The 16265-nt window shown below is 38.7% G+C and overlaps 1 protein-coding gene across 1 annotated transcript; it reads left to right on the top strand.

Annotated features, from left to right (window-relative positions):
* The first annotated feature begins 422 nt into the window (after positions 1-422).
* On the top strand, positions 423-4482 carry LOC127518764 (NADH dehydrogenase [ubiquinone] 1 alpha subcomplex subunit 4-like 2). The gene is made up of 4 exons (XM_051905877.1): positions 423-576; positions 1112-1197; positions 1544-1604; positions 2987-4482. Exons 1-4 carry the CDS (start codon positions 535-537, stop codon positions 3041-3043), a joined length of 246 nt encoding a protein of 81 aa, XP_051761837.1. The 5' UTR covers positions 423-534; the 3' UTR covers positions 3044-4482.
* Positions 4483-16265: the final 11783 nt, after the last annotated feature.

Raw genomic sequence — 16265 nt, 5'->3', positions numbered from 1 at the left:
TGCTTTTCAATAATTCCTTCTTATGGGATCATCTGACTGTAATTGGAGAGCTGTTGCATGTGCTATGATTTGCAATTCTGAAAGGGTTATTGATGGAAACATCCTTGTTTTTTAATGGACCCTAACAAGCAAGAATCCTAATTGATTTTGTTTGTATAAGCCTATGCAAGCTCTTAACTTTTGAGATGATTCAGTGTTGTAAGGCCGCGTTGTGTTTTGTTTTTGAGGGGGGAGCTACATAATATTTTTGCACATTTAGTATTACAACTTTAATATTTTTGTGTGGTTGTATAACTTCTTACATCTGAGGTTGGAAAAACTGTCTTTAATGTACTTGTCCACGACTCATTAAGTGTAAATCTATTTGTTTCTTTTATAATAAAGGTCTTTTTAAAAAAATCATCTCTCTCTATCTCTCTCTCAATCTCTCTCCCTCTTCAAACAAACTCCCATTCCTCCCTCCCTTTCTTAGCAGCTGTAACACGGACACACACACACACGCACACACACTTCTGCTCTTATTCTCCAGTAAAGATGCTGCAGAAAGTCCGAGATCAGGTCAAGAAACATCCTGGAGTGAGTATTTTAAATTCTACTTCTCTTTCTACATTTTTTTTTTTTTTTTTTTCAAATAAGATTTGTTTATTTAATAACAAACATTAATAAGAAAATATGATTTGATTAGGTTGCTAAATTAATGCTAAAATACATCCTGAAGTGTCAAGAATAATCTGTATGCATTTATGTGTGTGTGTGATATATATATATATATATATATATATATATATATATATATAATGCATACACTGTAGGAATAAACAATTTTTTGATATTTAATTCTAAGCAATTACAAAAACTGATACTGAGAAACAATGTAGTATTAGTACACTCATCTTCATTTAAAAATGTAAAACTTAAAATAAAAATAAAACTTTAAAATCAGACCATTAGAACTGAGAAAAAAAAATCTTATTCGGTTACAAAAAAAAAAGGGAAAACAATGTTTCGATTCAAATCATGCTAATCAAAGATCTAATTTTATGGCACACCAGACAATTATTTTATAACACTTTCCAAGAGAACAAACCATAAATAATATAATCTTTCACAGCTCATCCCACAGTTTTTCTTCATCTGTCTGGGCATGGGTGGAGCCTTCCTTTATTTGTTTCGTCTTGCCAAAGGACCTCATGTCACGTAAGGAAATTATTAAATATATTAAAATACATTAACGGGTAAAGCATGAACAGTGCAAAGTAAGTACATGTTGACCTGATTCTTCAGACATGGGACAATTAGGTTGGAAATTTTAGATAATGAATTTGATCCTGTTACCATAAAACACCATCAAATAAAATGGCTATTGCCATGTGTGTTAGTACATGTGTGATATGATAAATCTATTAAACTTTAATTTAAATAAACAATTTACGCATTATAATTTTATATCTGACAGTGTTGAAATACAATTTGTGATGGCAAGTAATTAAGAAAGTAAATGCAAATTATTTGAAATATTTCTTTATCTTTTGGCTCTTGACAGCTGGAACAAGAGCAGTAACCCTGAGCCCTGGAATAAGCTCAGTCCGAGCTACCAATACAAGGTACATCATATCAGCTGTGTTCTACAGATTTGACCCTTTCCACATTTGGGCGTTTTGAGTTTTGAAAGTAAACTATAACAGGGTAAACCTCTATAGAGGTACATGGGAGATCATAACGTATATTATTAATTATTCTTATTATTAGACATCCTAATTTGCTTCAACAGCAAAAGGAATTTGCATTTCCAATACTTAAAAAAAATACAGAGGTGGATTCTAGCAGAAGAAAGTAGCAGTAAAAATTACAAAAACTCCCTTAGCATATGTATGAGAAACACTCTAAATTTTAATATAAATGTATATAGCACAAAGTATAATGTTAGACATTTTCATTACTTTTTTTTTTTTTTTAAATGATCCATGTTAATTATTGCAAAAGTGCGTCATCACTGTCTGTGAAAAGGGTCCATGCTTGTTAACACCAGCAATCTTCTCTGTTATTATATTTATATGTCATACTTATATGCAAATCAAAGTATAGTACTAATTGCATATTTATGTCATCAATAGTGCAGGTTATAGTTTGCAATGTGATGAAATATTCAGTTGCGGTTGTTTTTTGTCTGATAAACAGGGGCCGGTTGCATAAACCACTTAGACTAGTCTTAAAAGTTAAGACACTATTTTTTTTCCTGAAGAGGGGTCCTAATTTTTTGAAGTCCATTACATAAAAATGTAGATTGGAATTGGAAAAATAACACTGATTACCCCTTGGTTAACTGCAAGTTGGTCAAACTAGTTCTTAAGACACAGTCTTAATATAGTGACTAAGTTTATGCAACTGGCCCCAGAGAACTTTAGTTATTTTATAGCTAGCTTCTAATTGCTTATTTGCAAACATTACATAGTCACAGTTGCATTGTAGGTTACTGTGGAGCTGATAGATATGTGAGTTATTAAATATAGAATCAGAAATAGCTGTCCTCGTGAGAAGCACACAAAGTGAATGTTTTATCACTCAACTAAGTGGGTTCATCAGTGTAGAACAGTATGTTTTGGTATTTCCTGTGGATCTCATTTCCCTGATGGTTTGATTTGCGGCAAAACAAGCACTCCAGGAGGAGCCAACAGAGAGCTGTAGAGAAAGTTCAGACATTTCATCAAACTGATGTGCTGCATGAGCCGAGCTGACTTATCCAGTAGGTCACGGGTCTCACTCCTTCAGCAAAAATCAAAAGTTAAAATGAAAACTAAACGCTGGTCAGTAGGGCTACACTGACATGTGTGGGTAGAAAACCCTGAGGCAGCACACCAGATTTACACTTTCTAAATGACTGAAACCTAGAAACTTGCTCAGAAAATAGGCATAGTAATAAAGAAGTAAATTAAACGGCTCAAAATAACACAATCAACGCATGTTTTCTTTTTCCAATCTTATTTAGTTTGTGGCCATTAACACAGACTACAAAAACCTGAAGAAGGAAGGACCAGACTTCTGAAAGCGTCACAGTTGTTGGCTCAACTTTCATCATGAGATGCCCTTGCACCTCACTAGTGCAATTTTTTTTTTTTTTTTTTTTTAAATCTAATAATGAGGAAAATAAAACAAATGTAGGGTGATTTGCAAAGAAGACCCGTTTTAAAACTTGTTTAAGAGAAATTACACTTTTATATCTTCACAAAACTTGCTGATAGAAGTACTAATTAGCATGAGATTAATTTAAAAAAAATGACTAGACTAGTGTTACTTTTATTTATGTGCATTAGACATTAAGCTTTACAGAAACCCCCAAAATTGCAGAGATAACATGACCTCCCTCAAGTGAGCATGAGAAAGGGCGAAAGGAAGACGAGCAGATGTTTGTCTTTCTGCAAACAGAACCTGAAGAGCAGAGACTCATAGGAAGGAGACTGAGCTCCCTCAGGCCCACCCTTGAAGTCTGGGATTATTTGGACAAGCAGCATCTGTTCAGAGTGACGAACTGATACTCTCAATCATGGAGAACAACACGCTTGTTTCTCTCACAATCTTTCTATCTGCACTTTTTTTTTATTAAAATTTTTATCATCACCGCCATCCAACCATCTTACAACACACGTTCTCCTCGCTGAGTTGGCAAACAAACACAGGAAATAGGCAGCCATTAGACTTACAGTGTTTACTCTTCAGACCCCTAGAGATTTTAAAAAAGAAAACACATAAAGATGCAAACATTTTATGCATGTCCTTAGCTACTGACAAAAATCCCATAAACTGGGAATGAACTAAGGAGGTCTGTTTTGTTTGATTTCCAGTGACTCGACAGACAGATTCTCTTCTCTTAAACTGACTAAACTCATGTCACGGTGTGCGTAGTATTGATAATAATTTAGTAACATGCAATGAACTAAAGTTTAAAAAGATTTTAAATCACAGTACTGTGAAGATAAAATGCACTTCAAAAACTGACAATGGACACAGAGCTTTATTTACACCACTGAATTCAGTTACTGTAATGAATTGAGGGGGTCTGATGACCAAACTCTACATGGTTTGAAATACAAGATTTTTACATTTTACATTTGCACATTTCAATTCATAAACATTTAGGAAACATTTCAGAGAATAAAAACATGCATAAAATATAGGATAACCATACAAACATTTTAATTAAATGTTTTATTGACTTTTGTTTACCTACAGATGTTGCCAGTCCACAATGGCCTTTTTACCATGGTGTTTGCTACAGTAATTATGCATTTACTGCTCTAAGTGGTGCTGTAATGGGTGATGCCCTGGTTCACACACTTTTAGAGAAAATGTATTCAGTTTCACATTGCTGGTTTGCATAGAGTTCAGTGTTTGTATTCCCTGTACATTTTTATGCAGTTTGAGAAATATAGCCTATATATTCTGTGTTTTGTGAAAAATGAATAAAGAGCACTGCTGCAAAACAAATCTACTTTTGTCCAATGTCTTTATATATATGCACATATTATATTTAGTTTAGTTTGATCAGATTGCGAAACCAAATTCTCATTACTTTGCTGCCTTTCTTTAAAGGGTTAGTTCACCCAAAAATGAAATTTCTTTCATTAAGTACTCACCCTCATATCGTTCCAAACTCGTAAGACCTTCGTTCATCTTCAGAACAAAAATTAAGATATTTTTGATGAAATCTGAGAGGTATTTGAACCACACATAGGCAGCGATGTCATTGTAACTTTTGAGATGCAGAAAGATATTAAAGACACTGTTAAAATAGTTCATGTGACTACAGTGGTTCAACTTTAATGTTATGAAGCAACGAGAATACTTTTTGTGTGCAAAAACAAAACAAAAATAACGACTTTATTCAATAATTTATTTTCTTCTATGTCAGTCTCCTGCACAGTTTACGCAGTGCAGCACTTGGTGTTTACATTTTTTTTTTTTTTTTTTTGCAGAACTTATAATTACATATATGATATCATGGGTTTGTGTACATAATAGTATGAGATTATATACACAGAAAAAAGCACAATGACAAGGTTAAAAATCTTTGAATAATCCATCATAATGCATTAAAAAAAATTAATAAAAAAATATTTATTAGCCTAAGGGATGAAACGAGAGTTAAATTCAACAAGAACATAAAGAAGATTTAAGCCACTTTTGCTTGTGGATGAAAATTTTTGTATATAAAATAAAGAAATTAACAACATGTTCACAAGATCACGATTTTGAGTTTTTGTTATAAAAATTATGGTTTCACTTTATTTTGATGGTCCCTTTAACACCTATAAGTAACGTTGCACCTATATGTCTACTAACTCTCATTAGTATGTTAGTAGAATATTAGGATTAGGGTTAGAATAAGTAGACATGTACTTGCAAATTTACTTATAGTCAGTAGAATGTCTGTTGGGAGATCATCACTATAAAGAGTTAGCAGATATTAAGTTACTTAGTCAACAGAATGTTCAAAAGTTGCTCAAAACTGGCTGCGAAAGCCTTGATGATGACACACTTTATTCTCATTGGTCAGATTTTGTGATGACAAGGACGACGTGTGTTGCGTGTATTTTCTTAGACAAGTTCCTGTATTTAACCAATCTTGATATTGAATATCTGATATTCAAACAAAACACACAAAACATTAACAAAAATTAAGATTACACTATCTAGTAAATATATATTCTTATTATATAAGAGTAACAGTTTGGAAGAAAACCTATTGCTTATATTTGGAAAATGTCATATACACAAACAAAATTGTGCAAATAATAAACCTAACATCGTATTATTTAAAAGTGAACTCAACTAACACACTATTTTGAGACTCTTAAAGATATGAGGAATAAAAAAGCAAAACGATTCTATAAAATTCCTGATACCTTTTCTTTTATTGATTTATTGTAAGATATCCCCCTATGTATTTCTTCTTTTTCTTCTTTGTTCCTTTCTTTTTGGATGTTTGGAAAACAGCATCATCCTCTATGTATATGTATGTATGTTTCGTTATGCAATAAAAAAAATAAAATCTTTGACAAAGTTCATGTTTTATATCACCTATTTCCATGTCATTGTAATCTTAGTGACATGTTCATATCATGTTAAATACCTCCACACGCAATACTTTGTGTTGATTATATATACAGCCACTGAAAAAATTAAGAGACCATTTCAAAATTATTTTCAGTTTTTCTGAATTTACTATTCATAGGTCTATGTTTAGGTAAAATGATTGTTTTTGTTTCATTTTGTGAACTACTGACAATATGTCTGCCAATTTTCAAAAAAAAATATTGTTTTTATTTGCATTTATTTGCAGAAATTGGAAAGTGGAGAAACAGGTCAAAATAAGATGCTCTGTATTTTTCAGATCTCAAATACTGCAAAGAAAACAAGTTCATATTCACTTTTAAGCAATTCAACATTAATATTTGTACATGTATTTAGGAAAGGTTTAAAAAATAAAATTTTATGCAATAACCTCGATTTTTAATCACAGTTTTCATATGTCTTCTCATACTGTCAGTCTTGCACATTGCTATTGGATTTTATGTCACTCCTGAGGTTTTTTTAATTTTTTTTTTTTTTTATTGAATTCAGACACTGAAGTAATATAACCACAATACATCTAGAAATGCTGATTAAGTGAAAATTTGGAATGGTCTGTTATTTTTTTTTTTTCCACGGCTGTATATAAATGCAGACTTCATATACCCAGAAAACACAGGAAGTAAGGTTTAGACCACTTAAAGTATCAAAAAAAAGAGTCTCAATTGTATTTTTACTTAACATATATTTTTTGACATTTTATTATGGTCTTATGGGTGAATTCTTTACATGCATTGAAACACTGCACACTTGTAAACAACTTTAATGAGTAGGTAAAAAGAAACATAACTTAGTTAATTATTTAATCATAAAACCTTAATGGCAATTAAGGAGAACCAATAGGGAAAAGAAAAGTGCAATGACATATGTTGGTAAACAGTATTAATAATGAATGGAACAGGTCTATGTTGTTATGTCCTGAGTGATTTGATTGGGTATAAAAGCTTTTCATTACCCTGTGTAACACCAAACAAAATGCACATTATGACAGTGAATGTGAAGGACAGCAAGGGAAGCCTCTTCACCGTAACTGTCCCTAAAGACACTGCAGAGAAGATTAAAAATGGTGAGTAAACAGCAGAACTGTTAAATTATTAATGATCTGACCTGTATTAGACTATTAATGTTGATTTACTTTTCCAGATCAACAGTTCTGTAATGGAACAATTAAGAACTGCTGAAAAAATAACAGGTACAGTTTTTTACCAGTCATATGATGAGATTATTTCTGTAAGTAACACTAGCTGCATCTGCAGCTTCATCTCAACCCATTACCCACTTTACAGCACCTGCTGAAAGGCCTCCACCACCAACTACCCAATGCTCCGTTACTACCCCCACCATTGTAGAACTGCTGCCACCACCAACCACCCAGTGCTCCATTTCTATCACCACTAGGTCCCGTTTATCACCTACCCCAGCTGCTTTCAAGGCCCCATTGTCTATTGCTCTTCAGCTTGCCCCAAGATTGGAGAACACTTTAGAAATCATTCAACCACCAGAAAACTAGAAAGATTAGAAAGATAAGTGTCACCTCTGTGGCTGAATCTGACTTCTTTTTCACAGAAATAACACACAGGACGACATTATTGTTACTTGAAGTAACAAGAACCCATCAGCAACTCTACCTGAGGAACAAAACAGCCTTCTACAAAAAAAATCCAAAAAGAATTTGCAGAAAAGGAGTACAACTTATCAACTGTCACAGTCACCAGCTCAGTCACCCTCAGCACTACACTTCCCATCATCTTCTCTGGCTCAAGCCATTACCCTCATCAGCTATCACTATATCTGAAGTCACTTTCCTCACCTCAGTTTCTGGTCTTGATGTTTATATCTACCAGTTCACTTTTCTCACTCCACACCTGATCACCACACTTACGGTTCTCATCGTCATCAATCCTCCAATCCTGATCATCCAGTTGCTTCCCATACATCTCTACAAAGAAACAGAGGCTGCAACCGAAAACCTAGGCAGGTGACTTGTTTCCTCTCTGCCTAATCAGGCAATGACTTGTAAGGCAGCGTTTGTACATGAAGGCACCTTACAAAACTGATTTCAGACAGACTTCTTAGGCAGCATAACGGTTTAATGATCTACAGCAAAATAGCTCAATCTTTGGTGAGAACTAAACAAATATTTAATTACTACAGTAGTAATTTCTCACTAGAAATGACATCAAAAGTGGAAAATGTTGGTCAAAAATGTACATTTACACACAAACTGACCAGCAAACGCAAATTTCGGATGCCATTTTTATTTTTCTAGCTCAACTGTCACAGAATGGAATGCACAGGATTGTGGGATATCAAAGGCAGCGAAGGATACATCTGTGCTGCCTTCAAAAATCGAGCAGATGAAGGTATCTCAGGAAAATGGAATTGAAGCTAATATTGGATTCGGACGTGCCTTGATGCCTTCCTACCTTGAAATGTGTCCTACGAAGGAAGCATTTTCCAGTTTTTGAACGCAGCCCGAGACTGTTACTACCGATTTAAGTTCTTTCGATCGATCTACATTCCATCTACTCAACTGTTTGATTCCCCTGATCTCTGCTACCAGTGTTAATAAACATTGTAAATGATGTGTTGTCTCCTTCTGTATGCTGACATCAACAGACAAAATCATTAAAAAATTAGGTAACCTATTAAGCACATACAAAAGAGTGAAGGACAGATGTCGGGCAACTGGAGAGGGAAAGCAAACCTGGGAGTGCTACACTGTAGGTGCGTCCCAATGTGAAGGCTGCACACTTCGAAGGCCACATTTGAAGTGCGATTGCGTCACAGCGGCACAACGAAGGCTGTCCCAATTCAAAGGCTGCACCCTCTGAAGGCCGAGTGTGTCACAGCGGCACTATGAAGGCTGTCCCATTCAGGATGCACCCTCCAAAGGCTGCATTCGATGGCCGACGAAGGCTGCCGCAATTCGAAAGCGACTTCAAATGCGCCCTTTGTTTCTCAGGCAAATGAAGGATACAACAGGTGGACCCTTCACAGCCTACCCAATCCCAGAATAAATTGCGTGCAGGTGACAGAATTTATATTCAAACAACATGGCAAGTTCTGTGGCGGCCGAGGAATTAACATTTAAATGTAAGCATTGTGTTTTAATTTACTCAAATAGCTAGCAAAACAAGTGTTAAAAGCCAAGGGTCTTTTTCAAAAAATGTGAACTGAAACTAAATATGTTACCACTGTGTGGCTTCATTTGTTAGGTGGTCTGAGGCAAAAAACAGCAAGGAGCAGACCGCTGAATTTATCAAAATGCGGGTTGATAAAGACCATTTGTTCACTGGAGCCAAAAACTCGGCCAGCGTGGCTTGGAGGTAAGGCAACGGCCCATTTGTAATATTTCCACTAGGCTATTATTATTATAACAATTAGACGTCACCCTACACAATGCCCACAAACAACAAAGCAATCAGTATATAAGGCAATAGTCTTTCACTCTGTTGTTTTTTGTAGTGCTGTCATGCAAGATATGTCTACAAATGTTTTAATCAAACTTGAGCACTTCAGTATTTTGTATGCATGTCCTGCTGTCATATTTTCTAATGTTAATGTGATGCCCTAGTTGTTGGTTCGTCACAATTGATGTATTTAATATATTCTCTGTATGTGGAAATACAATGAAGGAATGGTGGTTCTGCCAGACCAGTAGAGGGCGCTATGTGAGTGCAGTGTGTTGTTATGGGTCTGCTGCGTTGATCGTCATAACCCAGCAAGACCGGAGCTGATCACACGCACATTTTTGTCCTGTCTTTATTCCACAGGTTAGTCAATCGTTTTATATGTCAATCTGAATGGATGTTAAAAGAATACATGTTAGTGCATATTAAGCGTTGGAAATTGATTCCTTTTGATAAAAGTTTTGCATGATTAATCATTAAATGTAATCGCGATGTTCACCCGCGATTGGATGCTATGTATGTCCTGCTACAGTGTTGATTGAAGGTGAATATGTTTAAATATGTCTTTATATTAAGTTATATAATGTTTAATCCAATTTAAAATGCTTGTGAAAGGTCTTAAATGGGTAAAACCTACAGAAACTCAATGTTTGAATACATGTGTGATATTTTTTTTAATTGATTTGGATTGTGAGAAAGCACAGAAAGTCATGTGACACTGAACAGCATTTTGAATATGCAAATGAGTAACACAGTGATTGGCTGATGGACAGATCTTCATGAAAACGCTGTGTAACTGCAAGAAAGAGACTAAAACAGTGAAGATTTGCGAAAAAAAAAAAAAAAAAAAAAAAGATTTAATGTGACATAATGTATACTTTTGACATTTGTGTTTGTTCTAATTGAATGTTTTGGAAAAATATATAACCCAGAAAGACCGGAGCTGATCACACGCACATTTTTGTCCTGTCTTTATTCCACCATTCCACAGATTGCTGGGAACACTTAACTGTCAGCTGATACGGAGATCCTGTACCCGCCACAGTTCTTGGGGGCTCGTCCAGGATGGCTCCATCTGCTGGAGGAGTGGAGCTTATCCGAAAGAATCCGAAGATCAGCTTGCTGTGAATCCCTGAATGGAATCCCTGCTGTTGTTTGACTGTTTCTAATGGTGGTATTGGAGGTCTGTACGATGGCAAATAAGAGAAGAAACCTGGTGAGAGAAATTAGGAAAGCCCTCTGTGAACTGTCTGCTGATGAACTCTTCTTTATCGCTAAAAACATTGAACAAATCGACGAGAGTGAGAAATCACAAGTAGAACTGGGGGATGAAGAGGGATGTTTTGAGTTTGTAAGTGGATTTTTGTGTTGTAAGAACCTGTTGGGAAGAGAAGATGAGGGAATGGCTGTGTTACTTCATCTAAGAGACAAAATTACACAAATTACTCAGTCCCAGCACACAGCAGCACAAAAAGACAAAACATATGTCACAAGCACAGCTCAAGCTCAGGTCCATTCTGATCGCACAACATCTGACACAAACACAAATACTAGTCACACCCACACATACACTGTAGACACTGAATACCAGCAGATGTTGAAAATGTACGAAGAGCTTTGCCGAAAGATTCACGCTAAGAGTCCTTACACTACACCCCCACAGCCCAGCTCTATCCCACTCCCTTTTCAGACTTACCCTGCTCCACACAATACTGATGATCAGGTGTTCAGGAGAGAACTCCCATACCTCTCACGGAGAGAGTTCAAAGTCCATGGAGGTCAGATTGGTGACTCCACCTCTGAGATCAGCTTTAACAGCTTATGCCGACAAATTGAAGAGGGTCTACAAGAACATTTCAGCGAGAGTGAAATTATTAGAGGGGTCCTAAAAATAACCAAGCCTGGTAATTTCAAGGAGATGTTAATGGAAAAAGAAGATTTGACAGTACAAGAGTTAAAAGGACTGCTACAGTCTCATTTAGGTGATAAGAGTAGCACTGAGTTGTTTCAAAATTTGATGTGTGCACGCCAAGGAGAAAACGAAAATCGACAGCAATTTCTTTATCGCGTCATTGGCCTTAAACAAAAGATTCAGTTTGCTTCTAAACAAAGTACAGCTGATATAAGATATGATGCGAAGACCATCCAAGAAGTGTTTCTCCATACGGTTTGCCAGGGTCTGGGGCCCAAGTACAGTGAGATTCATTGTGAGTTTAAGCAACTTGTCGCTGCAGGAGATGTAACTGATGACATGCTTCTCAGACAGCTTGTAAAAGTTACAAGTGAAGAGAAGGAAAGACAACGTCGGGTGCAGTCACTGCCATGACATAAAGTCACTCATGCACGTAGTGCTCAGATCGAAGGGGCTTCAGAAATTAAGGCAGCTGCTGCTACTACTGAACAGACTGATAAAGAGATTTGCAAACTTCTCACTCAAGTGGAAGCGCTGACGAATGTTGTCAATTCACTGCAGCAGACCAAGATCACAGAACAGCAGTGTAAGTGCACGGCTAAAGCTCTTGAGAAGAGAAGAAGACCAGGTTGTCCCAACTGTGCTAAGCAAGGGAAAGGAGAGACCTGCAATCACTGTTTCTTGTGTAGTGAAGAGGGTCACAGGGCTGTTGGCTGCCTGAACAGACAAAACAGGCCAGTGCCAGACACCAGATCAAAGAATACACCACAGACTGCAGTCCCCAAGCCAGGATGACACTGCCGTAACTATACAGTTAATGTTGGGTCGTGGAATCACACAGGTGGTACAGCAAGAAAACCATACACAAGGAAAACTCAGAACTCAGAAGACCATTCAGTTTGTTGGAAAGAAGTGTTTACTGGAAGGGGAAATTGGAGGCCATAAAGTAAGCATGCTTCTTGACACTGGAGCACAGGTTAGCATCATTGATCAAAGCTGGAGGGAAAAGTACCTACCAACAGGTGATGTTTGGCCCTTATCTGAAATAGTGGGACCCTGTGCTGGTCTGGAGGTGTTCGCCATCAATGGGGATGTAATTCCATTCAGTGGGTGGGTCGAAGCAACTGTTAGCTTACCTGGACATGACGGGACTCACTACTCCATCCAAGTTCCTTTTCTGGTCAGCCAGCTGCAGTTGAAAAGGCCTCTCCTGGGGTTTAATGTGATCTCTGAGCTAATTACAGGGCCAAAAGATAGTGCAGGCATTCTTACCACCTTGCATTCCTTGATGAGTAGCACTGGAAATACTCAAGATGATCTTTGTTAAGGTGTCAGTTGGCTTCATCAGCGCAGACAATATGCAGACACCGCCCGGGTGAGGGTAGGACTGCAAAGTTTCACTATTCGGCCTGGTCAGGTGGCAAATGTGAAATGTAGGGTACCTCCTAACTTAAATATTACTGACCCCACAGTCCTGTTTGAGCCAAGTGATGAGGCCTCACCTCTGGGACATCTTGACCTTGGAGAAGGACTTATTGAGATTCGCAAAGCAGGGCAGTCATACATAAGAGTCCCAGTTGGAAATCACACTAAGCATGACGTGACCATTCCAAAAAGAGCTATACTTGGGGAAATAGCAACTATTGCTAAGATTATCCAGACTGATCAAGCTGAACCAAGCAGTTCAGAGGAAGTTGCTTCATCTCAACCAGTGCAGCCGGATGACAGTGGCACGCTGTGGCATCCTCCCGTAGATCTGAGTCACCTGAAATCCAGCCATTAAGCCGTGAGACAATTACTTTATGAAGAGTCGGCTGTGTTTGCCCGTAATGAAAATGACATTGGGAACATCCCCAGTCTACAGATGACGTTGAGCTTAAAGGATGATATCCCTGTGCAAAAGGCCTACACATCTATACCCAAGCCACTCTTGAAAGAAGTAAAGGAGTATGTTCAGGACTTGCTTGCCAAGGGCTGGATAGTAAAATCCCGATCACCCTACACTGCACCGGTAGTGTGCGTCCGAAAAAAAGATGGTGCGCTACGTTTGTGTATTGACTACCGACAGCTTAATAAGAAAACTGTGCCTGATTGCCATCCTCTGCCACGAATCCAGGACCTCATGAACACCTTGGGTGGATACCGTTGGTTCTCCATACTCGATCAGGTTAAGGCCTACCACCAGGGGTTCATGGCTGAAGGGTCGAGGCACTTGACGGCATTTGTGACGCCTTGGGGCCTATTTGAATGGGTAAGGATACCCTTTGGCCTGTCAAATGCCCCAGCTGCTTTTCAGCGGAGTATGGAAGAGATGTTAGATTCCATCCGCGATGAGTGTTGCCTGCCTTACCTGGATGATGTGCTGTGTTTTGCCAAATCCTTTGAAGAGCATGTGGAGAAATTGCGAGTTGTGTTCTGAGCTCTTCGGCAGCATGGCGTCAAGCTACGTCCAGCTAAGTGTGAGCTGTTTAAGCAAGAGGTCCGGTATCTGGGTCGGCTTGTATCTGCAGATGGTGTAAGAGTGGACCCAAAAGATCTGGAGGCTGTGAGGGTACTCCGTGACAAAATACCCCAAAACGCTGGAGAAGTCCGCCGTCTTGTAGGCTTCTTGAGCTTCATTCAAGATTTTGCTAGGTTGGCAAAACCTATTTATGAGCTGCTTCAGGCTAATGCATCAGAAATTCCATCACAAGTAGGACGGAAGAAGGAAAGGAAGAGGAGTCCACAGCTGCCATCCCGACATCCGGTTGTGTGGGAAGACAAGCACCAGCAGAGCTTAGACACACTGATTGACATGCTTACAAACCCACCTGTGCTTGCGTACCCTGACTTTGACGCCCCATTTGTATTACACACAGATGCATCTGAGCAAGGATTAGGTGCAGTACTTTACCAGAGGCAAGAAGGAAAATTACGAGTTATCGCATACGGATCGAGAACATTGTCGCCTGCTGAGAAAAACTACAGACTCCATTCAGGCAAGCTGGAGTTTCTCGCACTGAAGTGGGCTGTGTGCGAGAAGTTCTGCTAAGTTAAATGCTAGTTCTACCTCTACTATGCCCCTTGTTTTACCATTTATACCGACAATAACCCTTTCACTTATGTGATGAGTTCTGCTAAGTTAAATGCAGCTGGTTATCGTTGGGTGGGGGAACTTGCGGATTTCAGATTTGAGATCAAATACCGTCCTGGCAAAAGTAACAATGATGCAGACCTGTTGTCACGTTGCCCTTTGGATATGAACCAGTACATCAGCGAGTTCACAGAGGGTCTGTCACAAAATGCCATCCAAGCAACCTGGGAGGGCAACATGATGTCCAAGCAAGGAGATGTAGCTTGGGTAGCAGCTGATGTAGCTTGACGACACCAGACACAGTCACGATCCATAACCAGCTCTCACTGGCCATCAGTCCTAATGAATTAAGTAGAGCCCAACAGGAAGACCTGGTTATTGGACCAGTCATTAAACTGAAGGAAGCTGGTAAAACGGTGACCCCTGACGTTCGGTGCACAGCAGCTAGTGACACAAAGAAGCTGTTAAGAGAATGGCACAGGTTGGTACTTAAAAACAACATCTTGTATAGGAGAAACAACACAAAGACGACAACTGGTATTGCCCGCAAAATATCGGCAGATGGTCCTTCAGCAGCTGCATAACCACATGAGTCACGTCGGGGCAGAGAAGGTGTTACAGCTAGCTCGAGAGAGGTTCTATTGGCCTGGAATGAAGAGGAGTGTGGAAGAGTATATGACCCGCCAGTGTCCATGCATAACACAGAAACAGCCAGTAAAGCATTTGCGTGCACCAATGGGAGGAATCACATCAAGTGCACCCCTTGAGTTAGTGTGTATTGATTACTTGCACCTAGAGGCCAGTCATGGGGGGTATGTAATACATCCTTATGGTGATTGACCACTTCACCAGATTTGCCCAGGCCTATCCTACCAGGAACAAATCTGGGAAGACTGCAGCCGAGAAAATATTCAATGATTTCATACCTCGCTTCGGATTCCCTGCAAAGTTACATCATGATCAGGGGCGAGAGTTTGAAAATTCCCTTTTCCACACCCTACAGAAGCTCTCTGGGGTTGGTCACTCCAGGACTACACCATACCACCCCCAAGGTAATCCTGACTAAACAGAACCTTGCTCCAGATGCTGCGGACATTGACTGATAAGGACAAACAGAGCTGGAAGGAATATCTGCAAAAGGCAATCCATGCCTACAACTGTACAAAACATGAATCTACGGGGTACTCGCCGTTCTACCTTATGTATGGTCGTCATCCACGACTCCCCATTGATTTATTGTTTGGGCTGGTGCAGGAAGATGGATTCACCACCCCACATGGGTATGCTGAACGCTGGGCAGATCGGATGGCTGAAGCATATAGAATTGCAGCACAAAGCAGTAAGCAGATGAGTTTTCGCAATAAAGAGTACTATGACAGGAAAGCCAGTTGTATCATCCTAAGGCCTGGAGATCGTGTCCTGGTAAGGAATTTGAGTCAGAGAGGTGGCCCAGGAAAGCTGCGTTCTTATTGGGAGCCCATCATTTACGTTGTGAAGGAGCAATTAGGTGACAACTTTGTATACAAAGTGCATCCTGAAAACAATGAATGCAAGATCAGAACACTACACCGAAACCTCCTTCTGCTTGTGAATGACTTACCAACACCAGAGAGCCTGGACCCAAAGAGACAGGAAGTGCCTAAAAAAGAAAGTGTTGAGGCAAGAGGACAGCAGAACAGAAAGGTGACACAAAAAGAAGAGGCAGGAGAAGATGGAGAGTCTAGTTCTGAAGAAGATGAAG

This window comes from Ctenopharyngodon idella, chromosome 9, assembly GCF_019924925.1.
Source record: "Ctenopharyngodon idella isolate HZGC_01 chromosome 9, HZGC01, whole genome shotgun sequence".
NCBI classification, from domain to species: domain Eukaryota; kingdom Metazoa; phylum Chordata; class Actinopteri; order Cypriniformes; family Xenocyprididae; genus Ctenopharyngodon; species Ctenopharyngodon idella.
This window is presented reverse-complemented; position numbering and strand designations above follow the sequence as displayed.